Source organism: Schistocerca serialis, chromosome 3, assembly GCF_023864345.2.
Source record: "Schistocerca serialis cubense isolate TAMUIC-IGC-003099 chromosome 3, iqSchSeri2.2, whole genome shotgun sequence".
Taxonomy (NCBI): domain Eukaryota; kingdom Metazoa; phylum Arthropoda; class Insecta; order Orthoptera; family Acrididae; genus Schistocerca; species Schistocerca serialis.
In genome coordinates this window covers 615657546-615674291 of record NC_064640.1, presented here as the reverse complement: position 1 = coordinate 615674291, position 16746 = coordinate 615657546, and the positions used below count along the sequence as shown (strand labels likewise).

Below are 16746 nucleotides of genomic sequence, written 5' to 3'. Positions count from 1 at the left end.
ATTACAGCAATAAAATTAATAGAAGTAAGGCAGAGAGGTTTCTCCCTTATCTATTAAACATAAGATGACAGCAATATTACTTTCAGAAAATGTGGCAGAATCTCAACATTGAAGCCACCATGACAGTGGAAATTACAGAATTATTGAGGCGAATACTTGAAATACTACAGAGTTTTTAACCAGTACATGGTCAATTTACGAGCAACTGAATTATGAACATTTTTTTCAACTTGATTTTGATGCAAATAATTCCTAACTTGACACCAAAAAGTATTATTGTAACTGACAAAACTTCATACCATAACAATGCCTACATTCTTTTCCCCTCACCTATTTTTAACATGCTAATATGCTGCATACTGGATGTTGTCCTTCCCAACTCCATATGGAGAAAGGGCAATTGCATTCCTTCCTTCTGAGAAAGACATCTTTGGGATAGATTGGTTGGTTGGTTGGTTGGTTGGTTGAAAAGACGGGGGAAGGGACCAAACTGCGAGGTCATCGGTCCCTTGTTCCCAGTAAAATAATTACACAAGGGAAAGAAGAAAAGAAAGGAGATGTACAGCACAATCACAAGAGAAAGGAAGAACGAGAAGAACGACAGAAGGACAACCGAACACTACTATGGACATAAACAGGAAAAGAAAACCATAGTGATAAGCAAGAAACAGGTAGAAGGGGTAAAAGCAAGAGAGCAGATGACCGTGGCTAGCCGACCACAAGAATAAAAAGGAAAAGCCAGCCACTCTGTGACACATTAAAACATCCAGCCCAAAAGCATTACAGTGGAGAACACAAAGGGACAAACGACATGCCCTAAAACTTACGTAGAATGATAAAACCCACCGTCATGTATAAAACGTAAAACTAAATTAGCCGATGAGGCGTTGTCAACTAAAATTAATGGCAACAAGTACGGTAACTGTAGAGTCCATCGCAGGGCAGCCAAAAAAGGACAGCTCACCAAGATATGGGCCACTGTCAGCCGGGTAATGCACCGACACTGAGGTGGGTCATCATGGCGCAGGAGGTAGCCGTGTGTCACCCAAGCGTGGCCAATGCGGATCCGGCAGAGAACCACAGAGCCCCTGTGAGAGGCCCGCACAGAGGACTGGCACACATTCGTAGTCTCTTTAATGGCACACAGTTTGTTGTGCGTGCTGAGGTTATGCCATTTCGTTTCCCAAAGCCACAAAACCTTGCAGCACTGTACTGTATGCACTGTACTGAATGCAAGTCAGTTGCAGAGAAACCGATCTCCATAAGTGGTTTCCGTGTAGCTTGTTCGGCCAGCCTGTCAATAAGTTTGTTGCCTGAGATTCCGACGTGACCTGGGGTCCAGATAAACAGCACTGAATGACTGGACTGTTCCAGGGCATAGATGGAATCCTGGATGGTCGCTATCAAAGGAGGAGGATGGTAGCACTGGTCGAGGCTTGTAGGTTGCTCAAGGGGTCAGTACACAGAAGAAAATGGCATGAACGGATGTGCTCAAGAGCACGAGATATAGCCACCAGCTCGGCAGTGAAAACACTGTAGCCATCGGGCAAGGAATGCTGTTCATTATGTCCTCCATGGACACACGCAAAGCCGATGTGTGCATCAGCCATCGAGCTGTCGGTGTAAACCACTCTGTTGCCTCGGTACTTGTCAAGAATCGAAAGGAAGTGGTAGTGGAGGTGCTGCCAGCACTTCCACTTAAGCTGACGAAGGTGAGGAAGTCAAGTCAATCGGGCATGAAAAACCAGTCCTGAGAATCGATATGCCTTCACTCCAGTGAAAGGATCATCGTTAAGGTAAAGTTCTTGTTCTGAATTAATGGTACGATGCCGACAAAAGTGCATAACACATTACTTTGCAGCCAAAAACTGGAAACCATGGGGTAGAGCCCAAGACTGCGCCTTGTGCGTGGCTCCCAGCAGGCACTACTCGGTAACACCAGTACTGGTGGAGTACTATGAAATGTAGAAGTCGTCTGCATACAGAGGTGATGAGACTGATGGCCCTACAGCTGCTACTAGACCACTAATGGCCACTAAAAATAGACACACGCTCAATACAGAGCCCTAAGGAACCCTAGTCTCCTGGATATGGGGGGAAACTATGGGAGGCACCAACTTGGATACGGAAAGTATGAAGCAACAGGAAATTCTGGATAAAAATGGGGAGTGGGCCTCAAAGACCCCACCTGTATAATGTGGCAAGGATACGATGTCGCCAGGTCATGTGATACACTTTTCGTAAATCAAAAGAGACAGCAACCAGGTGTTGGACTCTGGAAAAGGCTGTTCGAATGGCAGACTCTAGGGACACAAGAACATCAGTGGTAGAGCGACCCTGGCGGAAGCCACCCTGACATGGAGCCAGTAGGCCACATGACTCCAGTACCCGACCCAACCCAACCACTGACACACTACATGTTTCAGCAGCTTACAAAGAACGTTGGTGAGGCTGATGGGCCGATAGCTATCCACATCAATTGGCTTTTTACCAGGTTTGAGCACTGGAACTATGGTGCTCTCCCGCCATTGCGATGGAAAGACACCATTGCACCACATCCGGTTGAAGATGATGATGAGTTTTCCCTTGTAATCAGATGAGAGATGTTTAATAATCTGACTGTGGATCCAATCTGGTCCAGGAGCTGTGTCGGGGCAATATGCAAGGGCACTGAGGAGCTCCCACTCTGTAAATGCGGCATTATAGGGTTCACTGTGGCGTGTAGTAAACGAGAGGACTTTCCCTTCCAGCCACCGGTTGAGAGTGTGAAAGGCTGGGGGGTAATTCTCCAACACAGAAGCTCAAGCACAGTGCTCAGCAATGGCTTTTGCTTCAGCAGATAACACGCCATTTATGTTAACACCAGGAACACCTGTTGGGGTCTTCTACCTGAAAACACGTTTGATCTTTTCCCCAGACTTGGGAAGGTAATGTATGGCACCCAATGGTTGAGACATATCTCTCCCAGCACAACTGCTTCCGTCATTTGATAAGTCGGCGAACGCGAGCATGGAGCCGTTTAAAGGCTATGAGGTGCTCCAGGGAAGGGTGCCACTTATACCACTGTAGAGCTCGCAGACGCTCCTTAATTGCCTCAGTGACTTCCAGCGACCACCAAGGGACTGTCTTTCACCGGGGGCATCATAAAGAGAGAGGGATCGCATTTTCTGCACCAGAAACAACTGTGCTACTCAGCTGCTCAACCATCACATTGATGTTACCGTGTGGGGGAGATTTAGCGGTGACAGCAGAGTGAAACTTTCCTAGTCCGCCTTCTTTAAAGCCCATCTGGGCAGGCGTCCATGGGCTTGACGCCAGGCCAGTGGCAGGAAGATGGGGAAGTGGGGAATTAAAAAGATTCGAGCGCCCATGGAGACTTTCCGGCAGTCGTTCTTCCTGCGAACCATACACGACTGGAACTGGAAAGGGAGGTAATGACAGTGGCATGTGAAGTGCCCTCCATCACACACCGTTGGGTGGCCTACGGAGTATAAATGTAGGTAGGAATGTAGGTGTAGGTAGGTAGGAGGATGACGTCATCGTGACACTGGGGAGGCATGGAACATTCAATGAGGCAGTTTACGCCTCAGGGTCACCTGCTGACACAGACTTTTTGCCTGAGCAGTCTATATCCATTGTGTCTGAGGGTCTGGCGAGATCTTGGTCCTCAGCGGACACCCAACTCTCCACCCCATTCTCAGCTGCAGAGCTTGTAGGTAGCTGTGGTGCGGGTGCCACTGCAATTCCTTTGGTCTTGGGGACCTTCCTTTTTGGATTTCTCTCGCTGTTCCTTGGGTTTCCCTGGCTGGGAGGACTTCACCAATTCAGTCTCTGGGACTGGGGCTGAGTGTGAAGCCCTCCGATCAGCTGCTTTTGGGCTCTTCTGCCAATGGCGGGTGTCATCTCTCCCACTAGGAAAAACCTGGGAAGGGAGTGACCAAAGGGACCCCTTCCTAGCGAGAGCAGCCGAAGAAGTTGTATGCTTCTCCGGTTTAGAAGTGGGGACGGACGTACCCGATGGTTGGGGGTTGTTGCTCCTGAACTAGGTGGTGCAGGAGCAACAAGGAGGGAACTGCCCCTCACCATCAAGGTGGCAGGTGTAGTCTTCTGGCTCTGAGAGGTGACTAGGGTTGGCAGAGCTGATGGGGCTAGAACTGTTGTAGTGGCAGCTTAAGACACTGTCATGCATACAGGATGTAAGCATTCAAATTTCCTCTTAGCCTCATTCTAGGTCAGTCGGTCTAGGGTCTTGTACTCCATGATTTTCCTTTCTTTCTGGAGAATCCTGCAGTCTGGCAAGCAAGGCAAATGGTGCTCCCCACAGTTGACACAAATGGGAGGAGGGGCACATGGAGTATTGGGATGTTATGGGCATCCACAATCTCGAAATGGGACGCTAGAAGTACAGCGGAAAGATATATGACCAAACTTCCATCATTTAAAGCACCGCACTGGGGGAGGGATATAGGGTTTTACATCACAGAAGTAGACCATCACCTTGACCTTCTTGGGTAATTTATCACCCTCGAATGCCAAGATGAAGGCACCAGTGGCAACCTGATTATCCCTTGGACCCGGGTGGACACGCTGAATGAAACGTACACCTCGCCTTTTCACTTTCTCAAGTGCAACCAAGCAAACAAGTCCATTATCATCATCAGTGTAGAAAACGATACTGCACAGGAGGGTGACCTCGCCCAACAACTGGAGAATGGGCATAAGTGCAAATCCACGTTGACAAAGAATGCGATAGGTGTCAGTGCATGATGGACACGATGCACCATGTAAGGTGCCCTTGCCCAATTGGCTCGCTCTGCAGGAAAATTTTAAAAAATGCAGGCCAAACCCTACAGGGGACCATCACATAAAGGCCGAAATGTGAGAGACTCCTTTTAGTCACCCCTTAGGACAGGCAGGAATACCTTGGGACGACTATTCTAAACCCCGGACCCGCAGGGGGTAGTAGGTGCTGCCTTTGGGTAACATCCAAGTGTTGAATCATCTGTTTGTGGATGGAATCCGGGCCTGGGGCTGTGTCATGTGGAGAGGTTTGAGCCTGCAAGAATTCCCATTCGGTGTAGGGTTCATTATAGGGTTCAACATGGTGCAGGTTGAAACAAGGAGGGGGGGGGGGGTGAGGGGGGGGTCTGTTCAACTTTTTAATTAACTATAGCCATTTGTATCACTAGAAAGTCTATCAACTAACTCATTTGTTTTGTCTTAGTGCTATGTTCTTGTCTCTGAATAAAATAGTCTTTGCCACAATGTCAACATGTCAGGGACATCAGAACTAATTATTCTGGTAAAAATATGCCTCCCTGATGAGAATGATGAAAGTTATGCAAATCCTCATTGCACTCAAAGAATACAGTAGATGTTGAGATATTGTAAATATGGTTTAGCTTTATATATCTAAAAAGAGTGTTTAAGACTATTACTATCAGAGGGCTTCAGGAGGAATAGTAAACATTTTATATGGTAGTATAGACTAATTCAAATAAAACATCCCCTACGACATGTGTCCATTTTGTATTCGTTACAGATAGACAGCTGTTAGAATGTAACCCAAACAAATACTCACAGAAAGTATTAAGCTAAGCTAAATGATTAAGTTCAAAGCTGATTTTGTGAATTCCACCTTTTATTAACAACACTACATGTAACTCGTGTGATGTGGTCTTGCCATTCTCTTATGAGGGTAGTAATATTTATAATCCAAACAATCAAATTGTCTCTCGTGTTTGCTTTTTCCTTGTAGACTTAGATTTTTGCCTGTGGGAATGGTTGAAAGACTAAAGGTGTAGTGTCCAGGGGCCTTGATGGCCACAAACTCAATTTGTTACTAAACTGAAAGTCATGGTCTAAAACTGTGTGAAGACCACGGAAAACCTAAGGTTAATGACAACAGAAACAATGAATTTCAATGAAGATCTTGGTGAGATCATAAAAATGATAACAGACCAATTCATGGTGAAGAACAATATGATGAACAAAGACTGCCAAATCAACAGACACATAAGCTTAATGCTGCATAGGGAAATAAGCAGCAGTTCAGAATATGACCCAGGAGAAAAGGGTCATCATTTTCACCAAATTATGAGTGTCAAAATTTTACGAGCTAGAATCTCATCAATATACCAGTTTCTTGAGTGAAGGCAGATGCTGTAAGTACCATAGATCTCCATTCAGATTAACAATCTCTCTGTCAGCTTTACATCGAACTTTGGACAGCGTGTCGGGAGGAGAATTATTAAGTAAAATTATAATGTACGTAAGTGGATGGCATATTCGTAGCCAGCAAGATGTGGAAGGAATTTTCCATAAATTTAGTAGCTGGTTAAACTTTGATTCAAGTACATCTTAATTTGAACGAATTCTTAGAAAGTTTCTGGGATACACAATCACACTTGATGGGATCTTCCTGACCTAGCAAAGATAGAATAAATTAAGGATTTTCCAACACCTACCAATGAGAAACCGTTTGAACCATTTTTTTGGACTTTGAATGTTTAATCCTGTACTATGTAATGCTTAAAAGTGAAAAGAAAAAGCATAAGCGTCTGCTATGAAATAGTCGAGGCTGTATTTTGTAAAGTAAGAGGATCTGTAATAAGCAAGCTGAGGGTTGTTCAATAAGAATCTGATTAGAAACTATAAACTGCCTGCAAGTGAATTAACAAAACTATACTTGATTGAAAAACTTATTTCAAGATAATCACCAAAGAAGCAGTGCATAATTTGGTGTAGACACACGGCTCAGACAATAACTTCCTGAATAACTGATGTGCCGAACCCTTTTTACATTCATCCAATAGCCATAAATTTGAGTGAACCTCATCGTCTAAATCATTGTAGGGGGAGACTACAGTTTCCATTAAACTCTTACACGAATACCATATCAGTTTACACAGTATTTGTAAATACAGCCAACATGCTTACATTGTACAGTAGAATGGCCAATAAATCACAATCACAGTACAAAAATTCACTTTTGTTATCTCAATCACAAATTCACACACAACTTTAACTTCAAAACAAAAACTATAGTTGAGAAATAAACCAATAGCAGCTTGAGTATCAGCTTGCAAAGGAAAGAACAACATAAACAGCACAGTCCAGTCGATGGGAAAGGAAAAAATAGACAAAAGGAATGTTGGGGTTGAGGGGGAAAGGGGGAGAGGGGGCAGAGGGGGCAGAGGGGGGCAGAGGGGGGCAGAGGGGGGAGAGTGGGGAGAGTGGGGAGAGTGGGGAGAGTGGGGAGAGGGGGGAGAGGGGGGAGAGGGGGGAGAGGGGGAGAGGGGAGAGAGGGGAGAGAGGGGGGAGAGGGGGGAGAGGGGGGAGAGGGGAGAGAGGGGGGAGAGGGGGGAGAGGGGGGAGAGGGGGGAGAGGGGGGAGAGGGGGGAGAGGGGGGAGAGGGGGGAGAGGGGGGAGAGGGAGGAGAGGGGGGAGAGGGGAGAGAGGGGGGAGAGGGGGGAGAGGGGAGAGAGGGGGGAGAGGGGGGAGAGGGGGGAGAGGGGGGAGAGGGGGGAGAGGGGGGAGAGGGGGGAGAGGGGGGAGAGGGGGGAGAGGGGGGAGAGGGGGGAGAGGGGGGAGAGGGGGGAGAGGGGGAGAGGGGGGAGAGGGGGGAGAGGGGGGAGAGGGGGGAGAGGGGGGAGAGGGGGGAGAGGGGGGAGAGGGGGGAGAGGGGGGAGAGGGGGGAGAGGGGGGAGAGGGGGGAGAGGGGGGAGAGGGGGGAGAGGGGGGAGATCGGGAGAGAGGGGGGAGATCGGGAGAGAGGGGGGAGATCGGGAGAGAGGGGGGAGATCGGGAGAGAGGGGGGAGATCGGGAGAGAGGGGGGAGATCGGGAGAGAGGGGGGAGATCGGGAGAGAGGGGGGAGATCGGGAGAGAGGGGGGAGATCGGGAGAGAGGGGGGAGATCGGGAGAGAGGGGGGAGATCGGGAGAGAGGGGGGAGATCGGGAGAGAGGGGGGAGATTGGGAGAGAGGGGGGAGATGGGGAGAGAGGGGGGAGATGGGGAGAGAGGGGGGAGATGGGGAGAGAGGGGGGAGATGGGGAGAGAGGGGGGAGATGGGGAGAGAGGGGGGAGATGGGGAGAGAGGGGGGAGATGGGGAGAGAGGGGGGAGATGGGGAGAGAGGGGGAGAGAGGGGGAGAGAGGGGGAGAGAGGGGGAGAGGGGGGAGAGGTGGGAGAAGGGGGAGAAGGGGGAGAAAGAGGAGAAGGGGCAGAGGGGGTAGGGGCAGAGGGGGGAGGGGAAGAGGGGGGAGGGGAAGAGGGGGGAGGGGAAGAGGGGGGAGGGGAAGAGGGGGGAGGGGAAGAGGGGGGAGTGGGAGGGGGAGAGGGGGAGGGGGATAGGGGGAGGGGGAGAAGGGGAGGGGGAGAAGGGTAGGGGGGAGGGGGAGGGGGAGAGGGGGGAGAGTGGGGAGGGGGAGGGGGAGGGGGAGGGGGAGGGGGAGAGAGAGAGAGAGAGAGAGAGAGAGAGAGAGAGAGAACGGGGCACCCCAAAGGCACTACACACATTGGGCACGAGAGAGAGAGAGAGAGAGAGAGAGAGAGAGAGAGAGAGAGAGAGAGAGAGAGAACGGGGCACCCCAAAGGCACTACACATGTTGGGCACCAGAACTGCCGTCGACCCAAAACACAAGAAAAGGGGAAACAAAAAGGCAAAAAGGACCAGACAAAACATGGGGAGAAAAGGGGAGAAAACTTGACTGGCATAGAGGACAGGCCAAAGTCCTCCCAAACCAATGGAAACGCTAACCGAGGGCCTCCAATTCTGGAAGGAAATTCAGGTGTTTAAATCTGGAAGGACAAACCACTCATGAAGAAAACTGAGAATGGATGTAAACCATGCGAGGATCGTTCACTAAAACACAGTACAAGTAAGTTGGGAGGGCATACTTTGAGCAAAAGGCCAAAAGGCAGGGGCAGTCCAGTGAAATATGGATCACAGTGAGGCGCGCCCTGCAACTACAAACGAGGGGAGGGGGAGCAGGGGCTCATTACAGGGTGAAAACCAAGGGTCCACCAGGTATGGCCAATAAGAAGAAGGGAAGGCAGAGGATTGTAGGTTCCCAATGGGAGAGACAGAGTGAATAACACTATGGGGTGGGAATCCCCTGGAACACACAAAGTTTATTAGACAGGGCATGGTCCTCCAATAGTGCCCCACGACTGAGCCAGAAGGAATTTGATGTGAAACAACAAAGCCACCCCTGTAAGTGTTGCAGAGAATGAGGGGTAGGTGGCTGCCTCCCAGCCAATCAGCAAGCTCATTATCTGGGATACCCACGTGGCTGGGAACCCAAAGGAAATCAACTGGACAAGCAGCAGGGTCCAGACAGGTGAGGTCATGGATGACACAGACCAATGGGTGATGGGAAAAACACTGGGCAATAGCCCGAAGTTCACTCACTGAGTCCATACAATGGAAAAACTAGGGTGAGGGAGGACCATTTAATGAAGTAGATGCCACAATAGATGGCCATCAGTTTCAAAGTAAACACCCTACACGTGGCAAGCAAGAGACTATGTTCCATGCCAACAGGAGATATGAAGGCATACCCTACATCATTGGTGGTTTTAGAGCCATCAGTGTAAAAAACAATCGCATCCTGAAACTTCCATAGGAGCAGGTGGAACAAACAAATGAACATTACCTGAGCGATGGAGGCTTTCAGATCCAGGAAGAGATCCATCTGAATCCACAGCTGAGGAATTAACCAAGAGAGGGTGTCTGGGAGAAAACATAAGGAATGGGACAAAGAAGCAAGATGGAAATTGCAGCAGAGATAAAAGAAGTGGAACCCAACTAGTAAAGCCACCCGAGCGTGGGAAGTTGGTGAGCCACATCCCAAAGTGCGAAAAATATAGGATAGGAGGGGTGATCATGGAAAGAGCATAGGCATAGGCATAGGAAGCCAAGAGCTGGAACATATGAACTGAAGGGGTTGGGGATCCCAGCATCAACCAGAGGACTGTCGACAGCACTAGTGCGAAAGGCACTGGTGGGTAAACGGATACCGTGATGGTGGATGAGGTTCAAAAGGGGCTGTGTGGAAGGGACAGCTAAGCCATAAACTTGACAACCATAGTACAGACAGGACAGAACTAAGGCCTGATAAAGGCAGAGAAGAGTCGAATGATCCAAACCACAAAAGTTGTGGGCAAGTAAGTGATCATCATTGAGTTTATGGAGACAGCCAATCTTCAGAAGCAGATATGGGGGCACCCAAGTAAGCTTGTTGTGAAAAAGAAAACCCAAGAGACCGAACTAGGGGACCACGGTCAGACATTGGGTGTTGCGGTAGAGCTCCGGACAGAATGGACCATAGTACTAGGTAGCAGGAATGCACCATCCACGATTTGGGGGAGAGGGGATTGAAAACCAGGTTAGTATATCCTCACAGAAGCATGATGAAAACCAGGTTAGTATTTCCTCACAGAAGCACGATGAAAACCTGCAGTGGTTGCTAAACAGAGGTCACCGAGTAGGAACTAGCCCAGATACAGAAATCATCCATACACAGAGCAGGGGTGACCCCCAGAGACCATGAGTCCATTAATAGTGATGAGAACAAGGAGGACACTAAATACTGAGTCCTGTGGAACATCATTCTCCTGGATCTGTGAAAAGCTGAGAATGTTGCCAACCTGAACTCTGAATGGGAGAAGAACTGGCAAATAAAAATTGGGATGGGGCCTCGAAGACCCCATTCTTTAAGTTTAAGAAAGATTTGATGGTGCCAAGCTGTCATAGACCTTATGAAACTTGCAACTGGCCAGTAACTATGAAGAGACAATGGATCCTTACCAGTCTTAAGGACATGAACCACAATACTGCCTCTCCACTGAGGCTGGGGGGAATGCCTTAGAGCCAAATATAGTTGAACACCCAGGGGAGATATTGTTGTTGTGGAGGATTGAGGTGTTGAGGCATTGGTTATGGATGGAATTGGGGCCAGTGGCAGAATCGTGGAAAGAGGAGAGGACCAGAAGAAGTTCCCATTCAGTAAAAGGTTCATTGTAGAATTCTGCGTGACAAGGGGTGAAACAAAAGTGGGAAGCTTCAGCTTGCTGTTTCCAGAGGAGGATGGTGGCTGGACAAAATGGGTCTCAAGTGTTTCGCGAGAACCAATGGACCCATACAAAGGCCACCCGAAAGGGCAAGGACCAGGGTGGAAGATGTGTCATTGGCAACCTTGGAGATGGTGGATCATAGCCCATACCCGTGACAAAGGGACAGAACAACCAAGGGAGGAGAAAGTATTCGCAACACACACCCTTGCTCTGTTTGATTAAAAAGCTTCACTGTGAAGACATTTAAAGGTAATAAGACAGGCAGCGGGCAGATGTCACTTAAGACACTGCCAAACCTGATGGCGATCACGGATTACAATGGCTGTGGCCATGCTCCACCACAGGAGTGGCTGGCAGCAAAAGGGGCCTGGTGAGTGGGGGGACAGCAATGCCAGTGGTGTGAATAATTGTATCATGCATGTTACAGATGAATTCATCAATAGAACCTGACAAGGAGTGGGTAAACATGATGTGGGAAATATATAGGAGTGAATCACAGTGCAATGGAAAGCCCAGCAGGATAACCTGGCCATCAGGAGATGAGAAGGGAACAAGAGAATTAATGGGAAGTGCTCACTATCACAGAGGTTGTAGGGAAGCAGCCTACTCACGCCTTATAAAATTCTCATCAGTCTGTCCATTGTGTGCCAGCCTAGTCCGCTGTAACTAGCTCTGACGTCATAAATGTTGCGCAATATTTTAAAAATCAACCTGAAATGGTTCTACCATGTCAGGAGTAATACTAAATCAATATGTGTTGAATATCAGTTCGATAACTTGAACCATTTTCGAAATTTGGACGTTTTTCTGTAAAAATCTTTGGCGCAACAGAAAAGAGCTAGAGACTTAAAAATTTATATTTAGATTCCTTTTTCATAATAATTTAATAGAAACAGTACTTTGGATCTCACAAATTAAAATTTTAGTGGAAATTCAAAATTTTCTGGTTTTCGTCTTAAAAATTAAGGAAGCAAGATAGATTAAGCAGGCGAATAAATAAGGCTAGGATGTTTAAATTTAAGTAGAAGGGAGATCCGCTATAATCATAAAGATGTGAGAAGTTTCAATTGAATAACTATAAAACTATAGCGATAGCGTATCTCCAAAGGGCAAGTTCAGAGCTCGTCTGCTGCGTGTAGTGTAATTAAATTAATTCTCTCGCCCAAAATATTTGACTTAGCCACGTCAGACTTTTATTATGATTACTTACCTGTGTGCTGAATGCACATGTAAATTGAGAGCTTCATCGGCCATCAGCAAAGGAAGCGATGATTTATTCAATAACTTAAAGTGGTGCATTACTAGCCCAGCAGCTAGTAGGGAGGCCGATTTGAACAGGCGTTCCCTTAGCCGTCCGCACCGCGGCTTTATATATAAGAACACTGCGTGAGAAGAAAAAAGGCCCCAGTTCTCTCCAGACGCTGAATAGCACACCATCTGTGACGGGAGTCGCGTCGCGGCGGTATCATTGCTATAAACAGCCTCGGATGCCGTAATAAGTTACTCGGGATATGCGTAACCATGAAATCGTTTTCGAGTGAAGTGTTAATTCTGGGATGACTTTACTGATCTATCTTCAGTTTGCGTATGTCGTATTTTCACGTGCCGCCGCGGGACAAACATTCTACCATTATTTAGCGTGGCGTTTGATGAACATCATCATCAAATTATGGCGAGCATTCACTTAAACATTTAATTTGGATAGTTATAGTTGCATCAGCGCATTAGACTCTGAAATGCTCTGTTAGTCAGATTGTGTGGATTTTTTTTTTTTTTATCAGAATATAGCGAACGTTTTTACAGGATCGTTTTTGATTATGAATCCCAGACAATCTCCTAATTCCTCAGAGCTATAAGCTGTAGCTATAAGTGTATTTCTCAGATGAAGTGGGCACTAGGAATTCTAATTACAGGCTTCACGTTTTGCTAATCACTTTCTGGTTGCCAATATTGTAGATAGAGAGCCAGTGTTGAGAACGGCAAAAGACAGCATAAATAATAGGAACATTTATATAACAATTAATTTCACCCGCTGCCCCACATATGGTTAATCGGCCGGGAAATGCAATCTTTACTACATTACATTCTACATTTTAAATAACAACAAAATTTCCACCCGCCACCCCACAAGGTCGTAGTGCAGAGAATTAATGGGATGTGGTCACTATCACAGAGGTCATACTGGGGTAACCAGTGTAATGAAGGGAGAACTGAAGGGGAAGTGAGCAAAAGATCTATGGCAGAGAAAGTGCCATAAGTGGCACTTAAGTGGATAGGCGAACCATAATTACGAAGGCACAAGTTGTGGTCTGCAAGAAACTGGCTTACGATTACACACCAACTACATAAAGCACTGCCCCACAAGGGGTGATGGGTGTTAAAATCCTGAGGAGGAGGAAGGTAGGAGGTAGACAGTGAAGGAGAGAAGTCAGGGCAGCGTGTGTAGGTGTCCTGGCATGAGGGAGATAGAGACTGTAAACCATAACCGCAGAGTCCGAGCGAACCTGGATGGCAACTGCTTCCAATTCGATACGAAGTCAACGAGTTGTGTAATTCTGTCATCAGTACTTTGAAAATTCTAGAGTTTTCTATGTCAGAGACCTTGAATGTTATGATATTTGCTTTCTTTTTAATCTTACCTGTATCTCTCCATTTTCATGGAGAAAATAGATTGTGCTGGTTGAGATGCAGTGCACAATTGTTTGTCTGTTGGATTACAAAGACTAGCAGACATTTTCATTAGCAGTTATTACCATTAGTTTTGTGACAACAATTTTGTCAGAAGTACACCTTAGAGAGTAAACTCAGAAGTATTGGTACCAGCTTCCTTTGTTTCAGTTTGTGCAAATATATTTACCTGTATAACAGGTGTTTAAGAGCTGAAGTAAATGTCAGTGTCAAGAAAATAAGAGTTGTGACACCAGCAGACATTCTTTGCTTGAGTACATTATTGTTTCAGACCTCAATGAGTGGTAACTTTATTTTGGATTAATAGATAACCTCAACAGTTCAGGCAGACTTTTACACAGACATTTTCCCAGTTCGTGAAGGTAGATACGGTCTTCAATCCATAATTTTTTCCAAGTCTCATGATTAGAGTCACGTTGTCTTCTTCCTCTCACTGTCTCTGACACACAAATATACAACATATTTAACCTTCCTTCACTATTCCAGATTTCCACTAAAATTATGAGTCTTGGATTATTAACCAACAAAATTAATCAAGAAGGAAGGTTAGAGTGTAACATCTCAATTGCACTGACATAAGAAACCAAAGTGGGGGGGGGGGGGTCTGCTGCTGTTTTTTTTTTTTTTTTGCTGCAATTGTTATTCATCTCTTCAGAAACTCCATAACTGATTTTAATCTAAAAGTACAAGGGACACAAATGGAGACAGTAATAAATGTACTTGTAATATTACTAGACAGAACCGGCAGCCATTGCTTACCTTCAGAGGTAAAATATCAGTACTGCCAATAGGCACTATAAAAACACACCACACTATCTTAGCTTTTGGAACTTATAGTTTCATTCTCAGGGAGAAGAGAATAATTGTTTCGTGAAGGTTAAGACAAGAATGCAGGTCCCATTGGCTCAGAAAGTTGAGTGACATGCCGTTCCTGTCTCATCTTCCCCAACCTATCTCACTCTCCTCTGCCCAAGAATGGAACCATTAGTTTCGAAAGCTAGGATAGTGTGTGGATTTGTGTATGTTCTTAATGACAGTACTGCATATTTAACAATAATCCAAAGCTTGTAGAGTCACTACGACACTGAACACTGTTCTTATGGCTATCTTGGAAACAGAATACTCTCACTTACTGATACTATTCTCCATCTTGCAAAATTTACACTTGGACGAGTAGTGAACATATCCTCTTCCAACACGTAGTGGTTTGGTTACACTTTTACACAATGTCTGCCAGTTGTCGTACACTTCTTTACAATTAGCACACTTCACCTGAAATACACAATTGGAAGTTACTACCGTAAAAAGAGTGGTTCATCAACTTAGAAAATTATTTTAAAAATTACTATGTAGTAATATAACTCTACCAATAACAAGAATGGTTTCCTAGTTGAGGGAGCATAACTCTGTGCTTATGTTGTCCTGTTTAATAATGTATGTAACAAATTGTGTCCAAAGTAAGAAAACAGTAAAATGAAGTTTCATATGTTAACAGACACAGCACCCATGTATAAAACAAATGGATATTAAATCACCAATTTATTTATTTGTGACTACCTTCATTAGCATTGGAAATAATATAATGGCAATATTAACAAAGTTCTTTGTGTGTCTTACAGCAGAAAGAATGCCATTTAAAATTGTGTCAGTTCCACTTACATAATAAACACAAAATCCATACTTGTTAACATAACACAATGTCGTCCACAGAAGGTACTGTATAGGTATTACAGACACAAACTGTAGTTGACCACAGAATACGATCCACATGATGTACAGAAACGAAGCTTTGTCAGATAAGAGGTAATCATGTGTTTTTAATCCCTCGTACATTCTTGTTTCCAATTAAAAAGTCTAACATCTTGTTAAGTCATAAAATATTAAGTAATACAATGACAGCGTGAGTTAAAAAAAGTTAGTTATGTAGATACTTGGAAACTATCATATTTTACGGACTATAAGATGCGCCCTTTTCCTTCGAAAAATTGCCTTCAAAATTCAGGTGCATCTTATATTCGAAATTAAAACAAAAATGTCCAGTGTTTGATTTAAAATTCCCACCAGTCTTAAAAATGGCCATATATTCCATGCTGCAGGAAACCTATCTCTATCTGGCAACATTGGATTCAACTGGCAGCAGCAGTGCACCAATTCCACGAACACGAGTTGCGGGATTTACAAGCTTGCTAACACTGACTTCCTCCCACTCCACCACCACAAACCCAGAACACTGCCTAGCCTATGATGCATCACTGCAGTTTAAGGTGCCACTGAACTTGAATTAAAAGTGATTTGTCTTATGTGCTACCAGGAACAGTACAATATTTTTGTTAGTAGCTAGTTTCGTAATGGAAAAAAATAAAAGGTATTCATATGATGCAGGCTATAAACTGAAAGTAATAGCATACATAGAAGATCATGGAAACAGCAGCTGAGTGGCATTTCGGGCCCCACCAACAGAAAAAACCATTCACAACTGACAGACTGACAGGCTAGTGGGGAGAGAGAGAGAGAGAGAGAGAGAGAGAGAGAGAGAGAGAGAGAGAGAGAGAGAGAGAGAGAGAGACTAAATGTGCAAATAGAGAACTGAATGCAAAATGGCCAAAAATGAAAGAAGGCACACGGAAATGGATTCAAGGAAACTGCCAATATGGCATTGGAATTAATAAAAATGATTCAAATACACATTCATAAGCTACTGCTACAGTGGAACTTAACAGACTTTAATGGTAGAGTTGGCTCTAGCTACAGGGGTTTATGTAGCGCCACGGATTTAGCATGCGAATGAAAACCAAAATATCTCAGAAAATGCAACAAGAGTATGAAGAGAAAATATTATCTTTTCATCGCTTTATTATTCAACATCGAAAGAAAACCAGTGTGTAACTATGCTAAACAGCGAAAATGGACGAAACTCCTCTGACATTTGATGTGCCAAGTAACAAAACTGTTGCCAATAAAGGTGCTAAAACGGTAACTA

General features: G+C 45.5%; 1 protein-coding gene across 2 annotated transcripts in view; it reads right to left on the bottom strand.

The window, feature by feature from the left end:
• Positions 1–16746, bottom strand: part of LOC126470498 (UPF0587 protein v1g245604) — a 134953-nt gene that overhangs the window by 40747 nt on the left and 77460 nt on the right. For both annotated transcript variants that reach the window (XM_050098378.1, XM_050098377.1), the window contains one exon: positions 14900–15038. In XM_050098378.1, coding sequence (XP_049954335.1) covers positions 14900–15038 — 139 coding nt within the window. The remainder of the gene's footprint in view (positions 1–14899; positions 15039–16746) is intronic.